The sequence below is a fragment of the Bubalus kerabau genome, chromosome 4 (assembly GCF_029407905.1).
Source record: "Bubalus kerabau isolate K-KA32 ecotype Philippines breed swamp buffalo chromosome 4, PCC_UOA_SB_1v2, whole genome shotgun sequence".
Taxonomy (NCBI): Eukaryota; Metazoa; Chordata; class Mammalia; order Artiodactyla; family Bovidae; genus Bubalus; species Bubalus kerabau.
The window spans coordinates 120,790,906-120,812,201 of record NC_073627.1 but is presented as its reverse complement, the minus strand read 5'-3'; the positions used below and the strand labels follow the sequence as shown (position 1 = coordinate 120,812,201).

Here is a 21,296-nt window from a genome sequence, read left to right as displayed (position 1 = left end):
CTATCCCCAAACTGCTTTCTAAAAGATTCCTAAGATTTTATACAGCCATCAGCAATGTATCACTTGGTTTATAATCACTACAATAACTTTTGGCTTATTTCCTCACTTAGAATGCAAGTTATTTGAAGAAAGGGGGTGTATTTTATTGTTTATCCCCAGAACCTGCACCTAGCACAAAGCAGACAGTCAATAAATAATTGCTGAATAAGGAAAATCCCTACCAATGCAAGATGTATATAGTATGAAAGATGTGTGCTTTTTCTGTAACTGGATAAGTGAAAACATGGCATCTCCCTTAAGTGTGTACTTCTTTGCTTATAATTAGTAATTAAATTTCTCTTTTAAACTATATTTTAAAAATTCTGAAGCAAAATCCTGGCCCTACGTTAGCTCTATAATCTTGAACAAGTTTCATAATGCTAGACCTCAACTTTCTTATCTATAAAGTGGAGATAAGCTCCCACATCACAGAGCTCTTGTGAGGATTACATGAGCTAAAGCACGTAATAAAACATGAGCTAAAGCATATAATAAAACTTATAAGCACTCTTTAACAAGAGTGCTTGGTACACAGAGTATGTTCAATTAATGTTGAGTGAATGAACATGTGAATGCAAACAGCAGTGAAAGGCTTAAAATGAAATAGTCTCGTCCCACATCCACATCCAGCACCCCGCTGCTGCTGCTGCTGCTGCTGCTGCTAAGTCACTTCAGTCGTGTCCAACTCTGTGCGACCCCATAGACGGCAGCCCACCAGGCTCCCCCGTCCCTGGGATTCTCCAGGCAAGAACACTGGAGTGGGTTGCCATTTCCTTCTCCAATGAGTGAAAGTGAAAAGTGAAAGTGAAGTCCCTCAGTCGTGTCCGACTCTTAGCCACCCCATGGACTACAGCCCACCAGGCTCCTTCGTCCATGGGATTTTCCAGGCAAGAGTACTGGAGTGGGGTGCCATTGCCTTCTCCATCCAGCACCCTAGAGGTGACCAATTCTTTAAGCGGGTTTGCAGGTTTTTACTTGTAAAATATTATATGCATATTGAGAAGTACACAGAACAAAAGTGTCAATGTGACAACTGAAAAGCTGCAGGTGTTGGGATTTTCAGATTATATCACTGATTTACTGAGTGTACTTCTCAGATGTAGTGGTTTCCCCAGGATTCAGAAAGCTGTCATGGATCAGACAGGCAGCAGACCACCAAACAGTGACCATGAACCATAACTTACACAACTTACAGTGACTTACATAACCCATAACCACCACTCAAAACTGCAAGTACTTGTCAGCATCTTAAAGATCCCGCATAGCCCTCCCGCATCTCAGGCTTCTTTCCCCAGTTATAAACACCATCCTCACTTCTTGACAACCATTTCCTTTAACCTGGTTGCATCTTTCACGATATGCAAAGATAGCTCAGTTGGTAAAGAATTCTCCTGAAATGCAGGAAACCCAGGTTCAATTCCTGGGTCGAGAAGATCTGCTGGAGAAGGGATAGGCTACCCACTTGAGTATTCCTGGTCTTCCCTTGTGGCTCAGCTGGTAAAGAATCCGCCTGCAATGCAGGAGACCTGGGTTCGATCCCTGGGTTGGGAAGATACCCTGGAGAAGGGAAAGGATACCCACCACTCCAGTATTCTGACCTAGAGAATTCCATGGACTATCCATGGGGTCTCAAAGAATCATACATAGTGCAGCAACTTTCACTTTCAACTTTATGTAGAGGATCACGGTGTACACTGTCTTTTCTATTTTATTTCTTTCACTAAACATTGTTTTAAAAAATTCATCCACTAAACATTGTTTTAAAAAATTCATCCAGATTGCTATCTGTAGTTCTATTAGGTTGGTGCAAAAGTAATTGCAGTTTTCTGCATTGTTGAAATTTGCTATTTGATGTTGGAATACATTCTAAATAAATGTGGTTATATCAATATATCGTTTTAATGTGCATTCTTTATTTTTTTTTTGCTAATGATTTATTACTTGCTGTTTTTACTTAATACTTATTTTAGACTATGGAAATGATAACTGGCAACATTAACAACACATTTGGCCCAGGAACTGCTAACGAGTGTATAGTGCAGTGGTGGTTCAAGAAGTTTACAAAGGAGACAAGAGCCTTACACATGCGGAGCATAGTGGTCGGCCATCAGAAATGGACGATAATTGAGAGCATCATCAAAGCTGATCCTCTTACAACTACATGAAAAGTTGCTGAAGAACTCCACATCAATCATTCTATGGTCATTTGGCATTTGAAACAAATTGGAAAGGTAAAAAAGATTGATAAGTAGGTGCCTCATGTGAAGTGAAAGTCGCTCAGTCATGTCCAACTCTTTGAGACCCCATGGCCTATACAGTCCATGGAATTCTCCAGGCCAGAATACTGGAGTGGGTAGCCTTTCCCTTCTCCAGGGGATCTTCCCAACCCAGAACCCAGGTCTCCTACACTACAGGAGGTTTACCAGCTGAGCCACAAGGGAAGCCCAGGTGCCTCATGAGCTGACCAGAAATTTTTAAAACATCATCATTTTAAAGTGCTATCTTCTCTTACTTCACAACAATGAACCATTTCTCAATCATATTGTGGTATGCAACAAAAAGTGGATTGTATATAACAACCAGTGACAACCACCTCAGTGGGTGGTCCAAGCAGCAGCTCCAAAGCACTTCCCAAAGCCAAATTTTCACCAAAAAACGGTCATGGTCACTGTTTGGTGGTCTGCTGCCTGTCTGATCCATGACAGCTTTCTGAATCCTGGGGAAACTACTACATCTGAGAAGTACACTCAGTAAATCAATAAGATACTCTGAAAATCCCAACACCTGCAGCTGGCGTTGGGTTGCAATGACAACACCTGACCTCACGTCACACAACCAAAGCTTCAAAAGTTGAATGAATTAGGCCATCAAGTTTTGCCTCATCCGCCATATTCATCTGACCTCTTGCCAACTGACTGCCACTTCCTCAAACATCTTGACAGCTTTTTGCAGGGAAAACACTTCCACAACCAGCAGGAAGCAGAAAATGCTATTGAAGAGTTTGTTGAATCCTGAAGCATGGATTTTTATGCTACAGGAATAAGAAAACTTATTTCTTATTGGTAAACAAGTGTTGACTGTAATGGTTCCTATTTTGATTAATAAAGATGTGCTTGAGCCTAGTTATAATGATTCACTGTCTGAAACCATAATTATGTTTGCACCAACCTAACAGTCCATTCAATTTTACTCCTTGAAAGCTTTTCCACTGTACAAACATACATGATTTATTTAACTCCTACAGGACACTTTGGGTTTTTTCTGTTTGTCCTAATGCATGCACATGAATCCTGTCGTACCGGTTATTCTGGTGCATTTACCAAAGGCGGGCATGAGGGCTGCTGGGTTACAGGGTATTTATATACCTTCAGTTGATGGACAGTGCTAAAGGCTTTTCAAAGTAGTATTGATGTATACTTCAGTATAAGCAGGGTAGAAGATTCTCATAGTACTCCAGGTCTACAATACCTGATACTATCAGACTCTGTCAATCTCACTAGCATGTAGTTTTATTGGTTTTGATTTGTTTTTCTCTTATTACTTAATGAAGTTGGGCACTTTTCCATGTTTACTGGCTATCTGGATATCCTTCTTTATGAAGTTTAAGAAAACTAGTATTATTTTTAATTTTCCATTTCCAAATACTATACTTACATGACTACTTCTGACTAAATTTGAGGCAGTATCTGTTAACTTTCTAATTTACTAGGTAAGGATTTAGTTCCTTTACACTCTTTCCTATATCCACACTGCTTAGTAAAGTTATGTCATTATTACTTTTTCCACTGGTCATGATCTCTTCCACATGTAGTGATATACTTAAAAATCTATATTGCTGATCAACTATAAACTCTTTCAATGTCCTGCTTTCTAAAATGAGGACATTCGTGTCGTTTCCCCTTTTTTCTACTCTGTCTACCTTCCAAACCTAGCTTTTATATTGTCAAAGTTGAAATTTATATTCTGTTCTATGTGCAGTTAGGCTTCCCTGGTAGCTTGGACAGTAAAGCGTCTGCCTACAATGCGGGAGACCCAGGTTCGATCCCCAGGTCAGGAAGATCCCCTGGAGAAGGAAATGGCAACCCACTCCAGTATTCATGCCTGGAAAATCCCACGGACCAAGGAGTCTGGTGGGCTACAGTCCATGGGGTCGCAAAGAGTCGGACATGACTGAGCAACTTCTCTTCTTCTTTATGTGCTAAGTTTTCTGTTATTTGAGAGTCAGTATGGAGCAATGTTTAAGAGAAGAGGCAGAAAGCCTGAACTCAAAGCCCCTATCCAACCATAAATCAGGGACAGGCTGGGCAAGTTCCTTCTCTGGCTTAGCTTCCTTTTCTAAAAAGCGGGAATGATACTAGCTAACACCAACCTCATAAGGTTATTCAGGGCATTAAATAAGTTATAGGCATTAAATGTGTTATTCAGAGCATTAAATGAGTTATACGTTAAAAACATTTAGAATATAATATATACTGAGTACATACCAGGACACGATACGTTTCAGTACATACTAAGTGAATACTAACATACTAAGTATAGTTCAGGTTAGTTATTTGTTATTACATGCAAGTTGACAATAAAAGCTGCAAACCAAGACAGTATTTCTACTATTACAATTAAATTAATATTGCCCACTGCAGACATATACTGTGTCTCTGTGTATAGATTATACTTCTAATACTGTTTCCGTGTCATTACCCTTGTATAGCATGACCACATACCCTCAGATGCCTTGGGGTGTTCCAGTTTATACCTGCTGTCCTGATGTTACAGAAGTATAGTGACTCCTTACATTATTAGTGTTCTGGTTTGGACAACAAATTAGATAGTTGGTCACTGCCTCTGTGTGTCACTGAAAAGGGGGACACCTGTAATGTCAGGTTAAAGTGGATTCTTCTCTTGCTCACCAGTAGTAGTTTAAAATCTACCATAGTTTAGGGAATTCACTGGCTATTCACTATAGGAACTCACACTTTCACTGCCAAGGACATGAGTTCAATCCCTGGTCGGGGAACTAAGATCCTGCAAGCTGAGGTGCAGCCCTCTTCCCACCCTCCAAAAAATTCTACCATAATTTAGTTCACTTCATGTTTATGTCAGTGTAGCCTTTTTTCCTCTGGAGTTCAGTTTCCTCCTCCTCTTCCTCTCCCTCCTCCCTTCCAACAGTACCTAATGCATAGTAAGTACAAGACTCCTCAATGCGTTTCTAAGCTGTCAATCACACAACTAATGGAAGGCTCTCAAATCTATACTAGCTGACTCTGCACCAAATCCACTGTTTCCAGAATCCCCTATTACCTTCCTTCTTAGTTTATTCCCTCATTTGGCTGGATTGTTTCTACAAATAACTTGTATAGCACAGGGGGTAAGCTTTTCAAATTTATTTACATACAAAATATCTTAGACAGCCTCCACTTATGACTGATAGTCTGGCTGGATACAAAACCCTAGGGTGAAAATTATTTGCCTGAAAAACTTTGGAGTTATCTTTCTAATGCCTTCCAGAATCCACGGTGCTGATGACAACAATGATAATGTCAGATTTTCTTTTTTTTAGGTGACCAGTATTTTTATCTCTGGAATGGATGTATCTTTTCAGTATTTTAAAATTTCATAGTGTAGAGTATCTAGGTAGAAGCTATTTTTGTTTAGCTATTTTCAGTTTGAGGCCTGAAGCTTACTTTTAGCTATGCGGAATTTTCTTGCCCTTTGACAGCTTCCCTCCAGTTTTTTCTGGATCTAGAATTTTTAATAGGAACATGCTGGACCTCCTCGATGCAGCCTCTCCCAATATATCACTTCTATCACATTTTCCATTCTTTCTTTTTTATATACTGAGAAATTTCTTTAATTCCTACTGAATTTATTTCAGCAACCACGTTTTCATTTCCAAGAGATTTATCTGCTTTCTGACATTCCCTTTTTAATTAACACCCTATTCTTATTTTAAAGTTTCCAGCTCCTTTTAAGGCTCTTTAAGGACACGAATTAGGGTTTTTTCTTAAATTATTTTGTTCCCTAAATTTTCCATGGTCCCACTAGGATTTGTTTTTACTCTTTCCCCACCTCTCTTGTTGTAAGCTTTACTCAACTACCAGCCGTATGATGGTTATTTTCTATTTAAGAATGAGAGCAAAAAGCTCTCTGGAAGTCACTGACTGGCTTTTCTAATGCAGGAAAAAGTGGGTAGTAACTATAATAGGATACCCCCAGGCACTCTTTTCTAGGGTGTAAAAACTCACAACAGCTGGCCTAGTTGTCTCCAGTTTAATTTTTTCAAAATAAAATTATCTCATTTCAGGAGAGTGAGGGTGGGGCTGGGATTCAACTCTTTCAAGCACAAACTCAATGAGCTCCCCCTATTTCACTCACCTGCTTAATTAACTTCACTCTCTCCCCCACATGCACCTCTAAGTATGGAGCTATTTCTGCAGGGGGATCAGATTCCCCCTCAGCTGCAGGAGGTCCCTGGGCATATTGTAGGTGATGGTTCCCCTTGTTCTACTGCTTCAGTTTCACACTCTTCCACTTGGCTCCTGTCTTTCAAAGATATTCTGAAATCTCTTGATTGTTGTAGGTTTATATATTTAAACACTTTGATACCATCATTTTAATGTCTTTTTAAAACAAAGAAGAGCTGAAAGGGTTCTCAGAGCATCCTGAATCTATTCTGTAGTCACAGTTTATAAAACTTCTTGGTCTTCCCCAATGTCTACAACTGCTTTTAGAATATCAATACAACATCCCGACCTACTGGTGAAGGAAACGAATACAACACATCTAAAATGACAACGAATGTGGGTTAGCTGCCTAGGGTCCTGTCTTACTCTACAACTTACCAGTAAACCGCTTATGTGCTACATGTGCTACCAATTGTAGGTGCTCATTTATAAGATGAAAAGGGGGTAATTCTACATGAACTACAGATTCCTCCTACTGTAATATTTCATAATAAAATTTCTCTATATTATCAGTAATTTTAACTAAAAAATTAAAATCTTAACTTTTTCTTTTAAAAATCAAATAGTAATTTCTGTTGTCCTTTAATAATGGGCTAGTTCAAAATTTATCAAGATTCATACTAAAAGAAAATCATACTAAGTAATTTTTAAAAAATTAAACACAAACTTTGTAGCACAATAACAAGGTGCCCTCAAATCGTGTTTCCCTTATTTACTACAAATTATCAGCTCTGCATTTAAGTTGAAATAAAATTAATATATTATTTGGAAGAGTAAAAATTTCTTATGAAGATCAATTTTTCTTTTCTGTCCATACAAAGAGAAGTATGGAATGACATTGGATGTCAGGTTTATTAGGCAATATAATGGAGCTTCTTGCTGTTTTATTTTTAGGAAAGGAGAATATCAATATTGATACATTTTTCAACTTTTCATTAAAAATGAGGTCATACACCCCTCCTATAAAAAGAACCATCAATTTTCTCATCTGTAAAACAAGGGCACTGAATCAGCTGACTACATTCATTCAGAACTCAATTCCTTCAAGTTTATCTTAAAGATTCTCCCTATATCTAATATTAAGGTTCTAAAGAAAAGCAAATATGTAACTAGTGACATGTTTTGATTGTTTATTTCTTAGAGTTCAAATGTCCACCATTCACCTTGGTCTAAGCTAAGTTCAAGGGGATACAACGCAGACAGGAGGGGAAAACAGAAAGCTCCCACACACGTTGTCAAGTATTGCAGTCAGAGGCAACCAATCTGTTTGAAAAATAATCTTCTCTGTATCTTTAAAGTGATAACTTTATACCTGCAATGCTTCCTGTTTCAAATTGATTTTCTCTGGCTCTTCCTGAACACTTTCTGTGGAATCATCGACCTCTTCGATTTCTGAGGAGGAAGGACTCTCTATGGTCACAGTCACAGGAAAATCTGCTTGCTTTAAAAAAAGAAGACAAAATTGTATAGAAGACAACATGAACAAGATACCAAATATCCAAATATTAAAGGACATTTAACACAAGCGATATGAGGTCTCAAGTCATTACTTATAAATGTCTCCCACTGCTCCTTAGTCTAAAACAAGCAATGACAAAGTAAAATTATAGTAACTTATTTTTGCTATGTTACTGTACAGACCTCTGGTGTACATGGTTAGGATTAGTATTTGGAATTGTCTGTATTATTTTATTAAGTTTCTTTCATAGAAGACAAGTAAGGAGCCAGGGTAAACATTTTTTCTCAGATCACCTTTATACTGCAAACTAGAAATTTATTCTTCACCATCAGACACAAATAGTCTGGAAGAAAATGTAGTTTTTAGGAGGACAATTCATCAGTAAGGGGACTGGTAAAGAATCAGAAGAATAATTAGAAAGTCACCATATCTAAACTGTGAATAATAAACAGAATTTTTTAAAAAATTAGTCACTCCAGTATTTTTGCCTGGAGAATCCCATGGACAGAGGAACCTGGTAGGCTATAGTCCATGAGGTCACTAAGAGTCAGACACAACTGAGCGACTTCACTTTCACTTTTCACTTTCATGCATTGGAGAAGGAAATGGCAACCCACTCCAGTGTTCTTGCCTGGAGAATCCCAGGGACAGAGGAGCCTGGTGGGCTGCTGTCTATGCGGTTGCACAGAGTCGGACACGACTGATGCGACTTAGCAGCAGCGGCAGCAGCAGCAGTCACATATACATACACAACTAAAACTGACCTATCAAAACTTTCATTTTCTCATCATCCTTAAGTCAAAACTAGTGTAATTATAATTCAATTCTCCTATTGAGCTTCACTGCCACTGGAATGTTGTTCAATAAACTTCCATTTAAAAACTGACCTGGTCACAACCCCTTAAAAGTCTATAGGTCAAAAGGATGGGTGTTAGTTTTATATAACTGTGCAGAAGACAACTCACTAGTATATCATTCTGACAAGCCCTGCAGGAGAGGAAACTCCCATTGGTAGAATGAGGCATGCACCCCTCTACCAGACATCCAGGGGCAGGACTGACACCCAAGGTGCTCGTCTTTTAATCTCAGCAGAGCAACTACACAGTCTCCTAAGAACACTGGCAGGATTAGCTTGCTCCAAGGCCATGAGGCTGTAAAAGAAGGCAAGTATGCAGCCTTGGTGAGGAAGAAGGAATGCTCAGAGAGCAGAGGTTTGGGATATGTCGCTTCATATTGGCTTGAAAATCAGGAACTTGTACAGACAGCCCCCAAACAACATTTTCTGAAAACACATGAACACTCTTGGGTATGACAGCTCCACGTAAGGGGTTAGAAATTGCAATCAAGTTCATTCTACTGGGTAACCACTGACTTGTGGACTGGAGAACCCACTTCCTTGTTTACAGACATAACCACAAGGTTCCCAGTGCGCCATATCCATACAACTACACAGAGGCAATGGGAGAACGACGAGACAGGTTTTAAATGGGTTTATTTCAGAGAGGGAACTGTTTTTTTAAGGCTCTGTTCAATTTAAAAAGTAAAGAGTATGATCTCCCACCCTTCCCAATTCAACCCCCTGTATACAATATAATAACCACATACCTGCAACTGATTACACACATCACGAGCTTTGATTAACGGAAAACCCCTAAAAAGATATTAACAAAATGAAGTTATATCTTGATGTACACACATCACCAGTTAATTGCATTTACTATAAGTTTTTAGTATCATGTACAATATCCACATAGATTTGTATATAAAAATAAGTCAGCTCAAAACAAGGACCTGGAAGGCCTCTGCTATGAAAAAAAGTGAACAGAATTTAGCAGACCCGCTTTGTGACAACTCTGTGAACTGCTGAGAGGCACCTTTGGTTTCTACATTCAGGGTGGTTGAGATTTCAGTCTACCTTCTTAACTGGTGGTATGAATCGTTCTCTAATTTACAACTCCTTGTGATGAGGATGGGCCTGAGATTAATAAATGTCTTAAGAAGAAGATATGAATACACAAAGCTCTTAAACTAAAGTGCCAAGACTGGGAATTCAACATTATAGTTTATGCTTTAAGAATCTATATTACCATTTGCAAAAGTAGTCAGTTGTCCAATGGGGATTATAAATATCAACTAAATGTGAGCAATTGAACAGGTATTTTACACAGTAATTACTTACTTCAAGTACTATTTAAAATCAATTCTCTATGTTTTCTTAAGCAATTGTTAACACCGAATTTCATCAGTGTGTTCAGATGCTCAGTTCTGTCTGACTCACTGTGATCCTACAGACTCTAGCCCACCAAGCTCCTCTGTCCATGGGATTTTTCAGGCAAGAATACTGGAGTGGGTTGCCATTTCCTCCTCCAGGGGATCTTCCCAACCCAGGGACCAAACCCACGTTTCCTGCATCTCCTGCGTTGCCAGGTGGATTCTTTACCACTAGCGTCATTCTAACTTCATGAATATTACCAAATAAGTCACTTGAAAATAACCTAGAGCAATTTATTTCGTCTCGCAAGCCTAGACCTATAGTTGAAAAATTTTACTCACAGCTCTATGACAAAATTACTATGAACTTATCCCTTGGATAAGTAATCAGCTAAAGCTAGTTAAGTCTAGTTTGACAAACTAAATCTGATTTACTGAACTAAGCTGGTTGATTTAGATTAGTTCTAATCCATATTTCTCATCCAGTCTGCATTAAACTATTCCCATGCCTAAAATGTCTTTTTTCCCATTCCTACAGATCCAAATGTCTACTTCTGTACTGTAGGGCTTGACTCAACTACATCTGCCTTTACTGCAACTTTTCTCATCTGCACGATTGGAGAGAATTTTAGTCTCCTCAGGACTCCCATGGGGTTACCTCTGTTGTGACACTTGAGAAACAACTTCAAACTCCCAATTATTTTTTGTTTTTCTTTCTTAGAGGACTCATTAGGCAGAAGCCATGTGTGAGTTATCTTTCTTTCTCTATAGAAACCACCAGAGACCTCTCACATAATAGAAGCTCCAAAATAAAGAATTCAAAATGACTAAAAGACAGGGAATGAAAATGCTCTACCTGTTCCTTTTTGCACGTTCTGCAGTACGCCATGGCAGGAAACCAGACACACCAGGCGGCAGAGGTTCAGGAGCATAAGAATCTTTACCAGTGGAGTGCTTCTTTCCATTACTCACAGGTTTCTTTGTGGCCAATCCTATGTTTGAGAAATCATGAAAAGAAGGAATCAAATGCACTAAAAGCCTACAGAGCAACTATCACATACGTACACACTGAAAGGAATAAAACAGGCGCTTTACAACGAGGTCAAGGCCATTAAAAACAGGATTGTTTTGTAAAAATGTTTTACATAGGCCAGCAATTTTTAAAAATGTAAGTCCACTACAGTAACAAGTTATTTTAACTAAAACAAAAGTACTGAGGTATGCAGTACATGCAAAAATAAATTTTTAAAAAAATCCCAAAGAATGATACATTTTATGTATCATGCAGAGACACTCAATCTGAATCTTAGAAAACCTTTGGCATTTCTGAATCCCAAGAATAGAGAAACATAAATACACCCATGACTTCTGCCAAATAAAATCTTTGGGATTAGACCAAAATTTAATTTTAAGATTAATTTTTCTATGTAAAAACAAATAAAAGTTATGACTGTATACAAGTTGCCAGGTGGTAGATGAGTCAATGTTACCCTCCTATAAGTCTGTTGACCTTCACTGTTCATTTGATTTCATACAGAAAACACACAAAAAAAGTGAAACCCACTGGATGAAGAGTGAAATGTGGAGACTTACACTACACTTCAGTACTAAAGAGTCAAGTATTTTTATAAGAAGTATTTAGTAGCAAAAAAGAGAATTACAAGCTAATATTTTCTTTAGAACAAAAAAATTCACATTTAAATGTTTAATTTGAACATTACTGAAAACAAACATCATAGTTAAAATGATTGTATTTATTCTTCAAACCTACTGTACTTTAGCAGCATTAGGATGGCGTGTAAAATAGAGTGTATGTGGTGATACAGGACAAATGTTTCATTAGTGTAGCTTACTGATAACCACCACATGATCCCGTGTGATTTCTTTGGATAAATTTACATGCCTCAAAATACAGAGGGGCTCAGTTCATTCTGTGCTATTTTGTTTTTTAACTTAATTACATTCAAGAAAAAAAGTCTATATGCACATGGTTTGTATGTGTACACCTTTACTTGCAGAAAGTAATGCAAATATATTTGTAATTAAAATTTTAAAAATTACATTTGTCTCTTTAGGAGATAAAAACATTTCTGATAAAAGCCCCCATCTTTTTAAGGCATACATAATTACATTGTAGATGGGACACAGTTTACACAGCTATTTAACTCCTATACTCACCTGGATCTACCTACATAGCCAGACATTGATTTGGCTTACCTCTATGTCTCCAAATAACTGAAGCAAATACAAAAGAAAAAAAAAAGCCCAAGAAATAAAATAAAATTACTCTTAAAATAGCTCAGTGAGCTTGCAAACATCAGTTACATTTCCACTTTTTTAATCATGCTAAATTTAAAAAAATTTGTTTTATTCTCATTCCATGATGCCCTATTCTATACCACCACATACTAATGTTACAGAATTTCTAACATGTTTTATATATACATGTTTTATTTACCTATATTTATATTTCTAATATTATAGCAAGTCAAATTAGCTATTTTAAGAATACTTTATACATGATATAAACTTTTAATAATAGTATATAATTAGTGTGATATAAAAATCTTAATTTCTTTTTATATACCATTTGATTGATTACTAAACTATTACTGTCTTAAAGTAACAATTGGCAGACAAATCATAAGCTATTTTTGATTTAATAAACACTTTGGACAACTTCTATTTAATACATTATTCTCTAAGCAAGCTGATTAATGGGGAATCAAAATCATACATCTTTTAGTAGAAAAAAAAAAGAAGTTGTATTTCTGAAAATGCTTATAATAGCTTATTTCAGGTTATTTCCAATTTTTCACAAAATTTAAATTGCAAAATACTAGAAGTAATCATCAACCAGGAAATATTGTCAAAATAACAAACCTTTTATGAAATGTAAACAGAAGTAACCAACAGAAGTTGGTTAATATTAACATCTCTTTAAATTCATTTATAATTTCTATAGTCTATAAATTCTCAAAATACATATCAAGGCAATTATAATCCTATTAATAATATCTATGTGGTTAATACTGGCTGTTTTAATTTCAGTACATTGGAAAACATAAGGGCTATAAGTTCTAGTAGCATTAAAAAAAAAGTTACCAATTCTAATAGTAGCTTTTCCTTTCCGACTACCTCCCAAAATTATGGTTCTCTTTTTCTGTCTAGCAGCTTTGGATGGTTCCTTCACTGGTTCCTTCACCGACGGAGAAGTTATCCATTGGTACTGAGAAAGAAATAATAAATATGCCATTTAAGTTACAGATAATTTATGAAGGTTTGATCTTAATTGGAAATTAAAATATTTTAAGTTAATAAAAGGTTTCTGACAGCATTTCTGGGAACCTGAATTAAAGAATTATGCAATATTTTCAAAAACAGAAAAGCCATTTGATTTGACTAAAAACTTAGTTTAAGATGGCCATAAGTATCCTTATAATTTTTTTTTAAGAAAGAAAGACATTAAAATGAAATTCTTTCTAGAAGACTAAAACATGTTGTACCTCTGACTTGGCACTTCTTCCATTCTGGAGAACTTTTTTGATAATGGCTTTCATCACAGAATGATCTAAAGTAAAATAAATTGAAATGAGAGTATTTATTTCCCAATGAGTAGCTATTTCCATTTAAAAACAAAAGCCAACTAATTACTGCTTTTCCCATAAAATTAAATATGAAATCTTCATTATATAATATATACCTATTTCTCCCTTTGTATATTCTAATTTCTTCCTCAAAACCTAAGATGCCATCTTGCAGACTGACCCCAGTGGCTACTATTTGGGTAGCAGCAAAGGTCAAATTTAAACACTTCGCATCTAAAGTGGCATTGGGTACCTTTGAATAGAAAGCAGAGTCTGAGAAGTGTCCAGACACTCAGATACCTCAAAGGTATCTAAAATATCAAACCAAAGTCTCGATATTCCCTCAAAAGCTGCTCCTCTCATCAGCCCCCTTCTAAGTGGTACCATTCAGTTGAGCACATAATCATCAAGGACTTGACTCTCTGTTAATACCTCCTTCATACCTCACATCTAATCCATCTGCAAAGCCTGTTAGCTACACCCTCATAATACAACCTGAATTCAATGGCTTTTCACTTGCTCCAAACTTCCAAGCTAAGCTAAGCCATAAACATCTCTCATTTGGATCACTGAGACAGTCTCCTAACTGGTCTCCCTGTTTGTCTTCTTTGCCCCAGCCCCCCAAGTCTATTCACTATGCCAGGGTCATCTTATTGAGACATTATTTAGATCATGCCTTTTTCCAGTTCAAAACACTCTACTCTTTTAGAATAATCCATCTGGTCCCATCACTTCATGGGAAATAGATGGGGAAACAGTGGAAACAGTGTCAGACTTTATTTTGGGGGGCTCCAAAATCACTGTAGATGGTGACTGCAGCCATGAAATTAAAAGACGCTTACTCCTTGGAAGGAAAGTTAAGACCAACCTAGATGGCATATTCAAAGGCAGAGACATTACTTTGCCAACAAAGGTCCATCTAGTCAAGGCTATGGTTTTTCCAGTGGTCATGTATGGATGTGAGAGTTGGACTGTGAAGAAAGCTGAGCACAGAAGAATTGATGCTTTTGAACTGTGGGGTTGGAGAAGACTCTTGAGAGTCGCTTGGACTGCAAGGAGATCCAACCAGTCCATTCTAAAGGAATGTCCAGGGTGTTCTTTGGAAGGACTGATGCTGAAGCTGAAACTCCAGTATTTTGGCCACCTCATGCGAAGAGTTGACTCATTGGAAAAGACTCTGATGCTGGGAGGGATTGGGGGCAGGAGGAGAAGGGGATGGCAGAGGATGAGAAGGGGATGACAGAGGATGGTATCACCGACTCGATGGACGTGAGTCTGAGTGATCTCCAGGAGTTGGTGATGGACAGGGAGGTCTGGCGTGCTGTAATTCATGGGGTCGCAAAGAGTTGGACACAACTGAGCAAATGAACTGAACTGAACTGAACTGATGTCTTTACTCTGGCCTTCATGACTTTACAAGATCAGGTCCCGGCTAGCTCCTTGACCTCATGGCATACCACACTCTTTCTCACTCAGTGCTCTGGCTATGTTGGCCTCTGTGCTTTTCCTTAAATATTCCACCCACCTACATGCTTGCATCCTCATTGTCCCCTTGTCCTGGAATGTGCTTTCCCCAGATCTTCCATGGCTTGCTCCTCTCTTCATTCAGGTCTCCACTCAAACATTACTTTCTGGTAAAGTTGTCCCCTAGAAAGCATATTCAATGTAGGCCTACCTGCCCTCCTCACTCCCTTTACATTAAGATATTTTTTTACTTCCTACTATCTAAAACTATATTCCTCATCTGTTTACTCATTTCTACCTGAACTCCTTCAGTAGAATGTAAGCTCCATGAGGGCAAGACCTTGTCTGTCTGGTTCAGGGCTTTATCTCTGGTTTAGTGCCGAAACCCGTATCTGGTACACAAAAGGTATTAAAAAATTTCACTTGTTAAACTGACAAAGAAATAAAGCACTTGTTCCAAGAATTGCACAAGAAGGAAATAAGGTGCTTGGCAGAAGCAAGATTACCTAGGTTCACCTTCAGAGTAGAGGCAAGAATGATTTACAAGTATAATTCACTTTAATTAGTAAATTATCTGCTAAAAACATAAGGGAAATGCAACATTTGGAAAGTGCAGCTGACCTTGAACAACACAGGTCTGAACTTTGTGGATCCAGCTACACAGATTTTTTTCAGTAAATATATACTACTGTTCTATTTGATCCAAGGTTGGTTGAATCCACAGAGGCAGAACCACTGACTGTAAAGTTATACCCAGATTTTCAACTGTGTGGGGGTCGCACCAGTAACCCCAAGTTGTTCAAGGGTCAACTGTGTAGTTAAACACGTTAGTTTTTTTAAATTGTCAATACATTAAAAAGTGCTTTTGTTTTGCTATTTAATCAATTTAAAAAAAAGTGACAACATACCAACAAGTGGATTTTTTCTTATATCCAGAACAACCAGAGTTCTATTGGTTTCAAGGGCTTTTAGTAAAGCATTTGCTCCTTCATTGGTGAGGCCACACTGCTGCAGGTCAAGTGCTTTTGGTGAAAGACAAAAAGGTCACTTGCTAACTCTATACAGATTAAACACATAGACAATTCTCATTTTCCCACATGTGGAAAAGTCCTGCATAAAAGCAGTCATAGCAGGTTTGTAATTTGGGGTACTGAAAAAAACATAAAAATATATGCACACACACATAATGCAAAATCCAATTTAAAAACCTCTTCTTGGATGTACAATGATTACCCTGCATTTAGTACCAATAAATCATCCAGCATATTTTATAATTACAGAACTGAAGAATAAATTGCATATAACCTATGAGCACAAAACAAAACAAAATGAATCTCAGTTCATAATGAACAAGGGTAGTGGAAGTGAAAGTTGCTCAGTCATGTCTGACTCTTTGCAACCCTATGGACTATAAGTCCATGGAATTCTCCAGGCCAGCATCCTGGAGTGGGTGGCCTTTCCTTTCTCCAGGGGATCTTCCTAACCCAGGGATTGAACCCAGGTCTCCCACATTGCAGGCAGATTCTTTACCAGCTGAGCCACAAGGAAAGCCCAAGAATACTTAAGTGGGTAGCCTATCCCTTCTCCAGCAGATCTTCCTGACCCAGGAATTGAACCAGGGTCTCCTGCATTGCAGGTGGATCCTTTACCAACTGAGCTATCAGGGGAGCCCAGCGAGGGCAGTAGTGGCACATAAACCTCACAAGCAAAAACTGGTGAAGCTCAGCAACTGCACTGCATTCTATTGATCATGATCTTGAGTTCCAATCACTCTTGAAACTGGTTAAAAGGGAAGAACAAAGTAGAAAAAGTATAATAACTGCTTTAGAATAAAAAAGACAAAGAAGTCTAAGAGGATACAAATAACAAATTCAAAGAATATGTGAATAGAAAATACATGCTAAAAACCTAACATGAAAGGATGTTGGTCAACAACACTTTCTATAAAAGGTCAGACAAAATCCAGGACAAATGATCATGAATTCTAATAGTTCTGGGGCTGAACAACCTATTCATTTAAACCAAAGGTATCATCAGTACAAAAGCATAGGTATTAAAAAATACTAAATGAAAGGAAACTATCATTGGTCTTTTTCTAAAGTGCTATATGTCCCTGGGTTGAGAAGATCCCCTAGAGGAGGAAATTCAACCCACTTCAGTATTCTTACCAGGAAAATCCCATAGACAGAGGAGCTTGAGGGGCTTCAGTCCGTGGGGTCGCAAAGAGTCAGACACGACTGAGCAACTGACCACAGCATATTACATTTACATTATTATTATTACATATTACTATTACATTAAAATAACTGGAATCTTTCAAAACCCCATGACACACAGAAATAGCAAGGTCAGACATGTGGATCTGACAGGATATGATGCAATCCTTACAAATTCTTACAACAGACAAATGGACACAGGGTATAATTAGCCAACTAGCCAAATTAATACAAACAGTCCCTAAATCTCACTAGTAAATCAAATGAATACAAACTAAAATAAAATGTGATTATTCACCTATCAGATTAGGTCATCATGTAATAAAAGCTTTCAAAATCAGTATGCCCTTTTGATTCATCAACTCTCTAAGAATTTAACCAAAAGAAATAATCAGAGATATAAACCAGGATGTGTATGAGAACTGTAACTGAAAAACGGGACACAGCTTATATACAAGAGTGAATAAGCTATGTGGCATATTTATATAAGGGAACACTGAACAGTCACTAAAAATGATGCTATAGATGTAAATTATTGACTTGTTAGGATGCTCATACTTTATTAACTGAAAAAAGTCGCATAAAAAAGGGAGAGGTCTTCATTTTTGTAGTTTTACAGTTTTTAAAAGTGCTGTAAGCCAGTGTTTGTGAGGGTTAGGCTACAAATTGGCACAACATTTCTGAATGGCAGTTTAGCAATGTGTACCCAAAGTCTTAAAAATATCTCACACTTAGTCGGTCCACTTTTAGTAACTTATTCTACAGAAGTAATCCTGATGGACACAGAGATGTATATACAACATGTTCACATTGTTTCTGATAGGGAAAAGCAAATTGTCTAAATCTAATTGCAAAGAATTGATTAAACTACAGAACATCAATATGATGGAATACTACATGATACATCATTAAGTGAAAAAAAGTAGGAATATGCAATAGCAAGTATATGGCATTCTATTTTTGTAATCCCTAAGTGTATAAATACATTTATAGAAAGAAAAAAAAAAGACTGAACATATATACACCAAAATGAATGGTGATTATGTCTGGGCATTAAGATTATAGGTAATTGCTCCCCTGTTACTCTGTATTTTCCATAAATAATATATGCAACTCAGAGAAAGTTTAAAAGTAAAATAAAAGCTATTGAAAAAAAATGAGATTAAAAAAATAAAAATCATATGGCAACAGTATCATGCCCAAAGCTAAGCACATCTAGTATGAAAAATTCAATATATTCAAGTTTAGAATTTACCTCTAAGCCATAAATCCTCACTAAGAGATTCGGCAAAACCACTTGCACCAAGGTCCCCAATGAGCGTGTTGCAGTTCAGAGTGATGCGCCTCAAACCAGCCATGCAGTCGAGATCGGGTCTCCTGTAACGAAGACTCTCAGCCCAGGTTTCTTCATGCCTTCTGATGGTCTGGTACTTCACAGGTTGAATGGGAGGAAAGTCAGTCACTTGAATGAAGAAACAGCGTATGCCTACTGAGTACAGCTTATTATGTCAGAGATTTACACACATGTACTTGCCAAGCATATAGGACAGGAGAAGTTAAACAGTCAATTCTGCTTTAGGGATCCAGTGACCCAGATTCAAGTCTGTCAGTGATCAGACTCTAGCCACTGGATGACTGTTTTTCATTAGCTATATAAAGTTTGACAATTCATTTACAGTCTATGAATTTTATTTCCCATATCTGCCAACCCAGGGAATTAGTTCTAAATTCTGTCATTGCTGAGGCTCTAAATTTTATCATTCTGTCTTCCAGTGGTCTCCAAATACTTGACTGGGCACCCTCTAAGAAAAAATTTTAATATGCATCTTATTTATTAACAAGTTACATACATGAAGTTCTATACATATAATTCGTATACACTGTAAACGACACAGATATTTTTTAAATGATACAAAAGTAAATGGGTTCTAATATCTTCTTCTAACTTCTAAGGTATTACTTTAAAAACTATATTTACAAAATGGATCTCACATACTACTTCAGGTATACATACCAACTTTAAAGGCCTGGACTATGCAAATTCAGTTTGATGTGCCTTGATGTGCCGAGAATTTGACATTTAACCACTAGCATTATCTTAAAGACATTCAGTTCTTTATATTCATAAAATAAATTTTGTTAACAAGGAACTCTGACTTTAAAGGAAAAAATCTTATTACATTCTTGAACAAGAGTCAAAGTTCCTCTGATACTCTAAAAGAAAAATCATTAGTGTCATTTTTCTATTAACAATAACTACACAGTGCTTATTATGTGCCAGGCACTATTTATCCAAATGAGTTCATTTAAACTTCATAACAAAGCACAGAGGTTAAGCAACTTGCCCATGGTCATCAGCTATGAAACTGGGAGAGATGAAATCTGAACCTAGGACATTTGGCTTCAGCACAGAAGCTCGCCACCATTTTCTATCCCAGGGATCAATGGATTTGCCCTGTATAGGTGCAAAGCATTTTTAAATGCTTTATATGTTTATATTATATATATATATATATATATAGTTTAATGTTTATAATTTAAATTAAAATTTTTTCAGCTTTGTGGGCCATACAGTTTCTGAGGCAACTACTTATCACCATGGGTGTAGGGTGAAAGTAGCCTTAGTTACCATGCAAACAATGGGTGTGGCTATGTTCCACAAAGCTTTCTTTACAGAATCAGGAGATGGGCTGGATTTGGCCCCCGGCCATAGTTCACCTATCCTTGATCTGTACCATCAAAGTATTAAAAAGGCTTCATGTCAAATTATTAAATAATTTTAGGCCTAAACACAGTAAATATAACCACTATAAAGTTGTCAAGGCAGTATTTTTAAAACTATATTTAAGAGCTCTGAAGTAGTAATTTTTATTAGTTTCTAGACTATAGCAGCTAATAAACACTTCATTTATTTAAGTCTTGAAGACTATAATGACACAGTTTCTTCAAAGTATTACAATAAATGTTTTCAATAACTAAAAAGACATAAAAGTATTTAAATATTATTATGTAGTATATATTAAATGTCTTATTTCTAAGATTAAGTGGACTATCTTTACTAAATGGAAGAATCTCAAACTGAAAACTGATCATATTCTTTCAACAAAACTAAAGCTGCACTCACACATATCAAAAGACAAAAATCACTGCCATTTGTATCAAAAAATTAATGTGCTTCAATCACATATGTTTTCATGAAAGTTTAAACATGAAATCACCTTTAAGATCTTGGCCATGTGATCTGCTCCCTGCCATGTCAGATTACACCCCGTGAAGTTGATTGTCTTAAGAGTGACAGAGTTCTTTATACCTTGACAAACAACTAAAAGAAAAAACAAAAAAAAAAAAAAAAGAAAGAAAACCACACACACAATAAGATGAAGAGCCTATATATTGGTCAAACTTGACTTATTTGCTTTTCTTGAGTCAACCGGAGGTTTATAGCTAGATTCTTAAAATCACTGTTGCCAATCTTCCCCAATAGGTAACTGACTGATAGGTGCATTCTAAAATAAGTCATAACGAAGTGCTAAAGTGTTCCAGTTTACAGCAATAGTTTAATTCTGCTGCTGCTGCTGCTGCTGCTAAGTCACTTCAGTCGTGTGCGACTCTGTGTGACCCCATAGACGGCAGCCCACCAGGCTCCCCCATCCCTGGGATTCTCCAGGCAAGAACACTGGAGTGGGTTAGCAGTTTAACTCTACTTAGATACTAAAACTGAATACACTGAATACTGCAAACTTTATTCCTCACCACTCAGTTAAGTATTATATACCTTTTAAGACACATGGGAAAAAAAGAAAAACCTAAAATGCCTAAGACTCTTCTTACTTTTATTTCCAATGATATATCCCAATTT

The 21,296-nt window shown here is 37.0% G+C and overlaps 1 protein-coding gene across 3 annotated transcripts in view; it reads right to left on the bottom strand.

The window, feature by feature from the left end:
* CEP78 (centrosomal protein 78) overlaps positions 1-21,296 on the bottom strand; it is a 35,230-nt gene that overhangs the window by 8,195 nt on the left and 5,739 nt on the right. For 2 of the 3 annotated variants that reach the window (XM_055578377.1, XM_055578378.1), the window contains exons 4-11: positions 20,656-20,759; positions 18,693-18,867; positions 16,130-16,243; positions 13,677-13,741; positions 13,276-13,399; positions 11,027-11,162; positions 9,565-9,610; positions 7,813-7,941 (exon numbers count right to left, since the gene is read on the bottom strand). In XM_055578377.1, coding sequence (XP_055434352.1) covers positions 7,813-7,941; positions 9,565-9,610; positions 11,027-11,162; positions 13,276-13,399; positions 13,677-13,741; positions 16,130-16,243; positions 18,693-18,867; positions 20,656-20,759 — 893 coding nt within the window. Of the gene's footprint in view, positions 1-7,812; positions 7,942-9,564; positions 9,611-11,026; positions 11,163-13,275; positions 13,400-13,676; positions 13,742-16,129; positions 16,244-18,692; positions 18,900-20,655; positions 20,760-21,296 lie in introns of all 3 variants that reach the window. The other variant, XM_055578379.1, reaches the window with a different exon arrangement.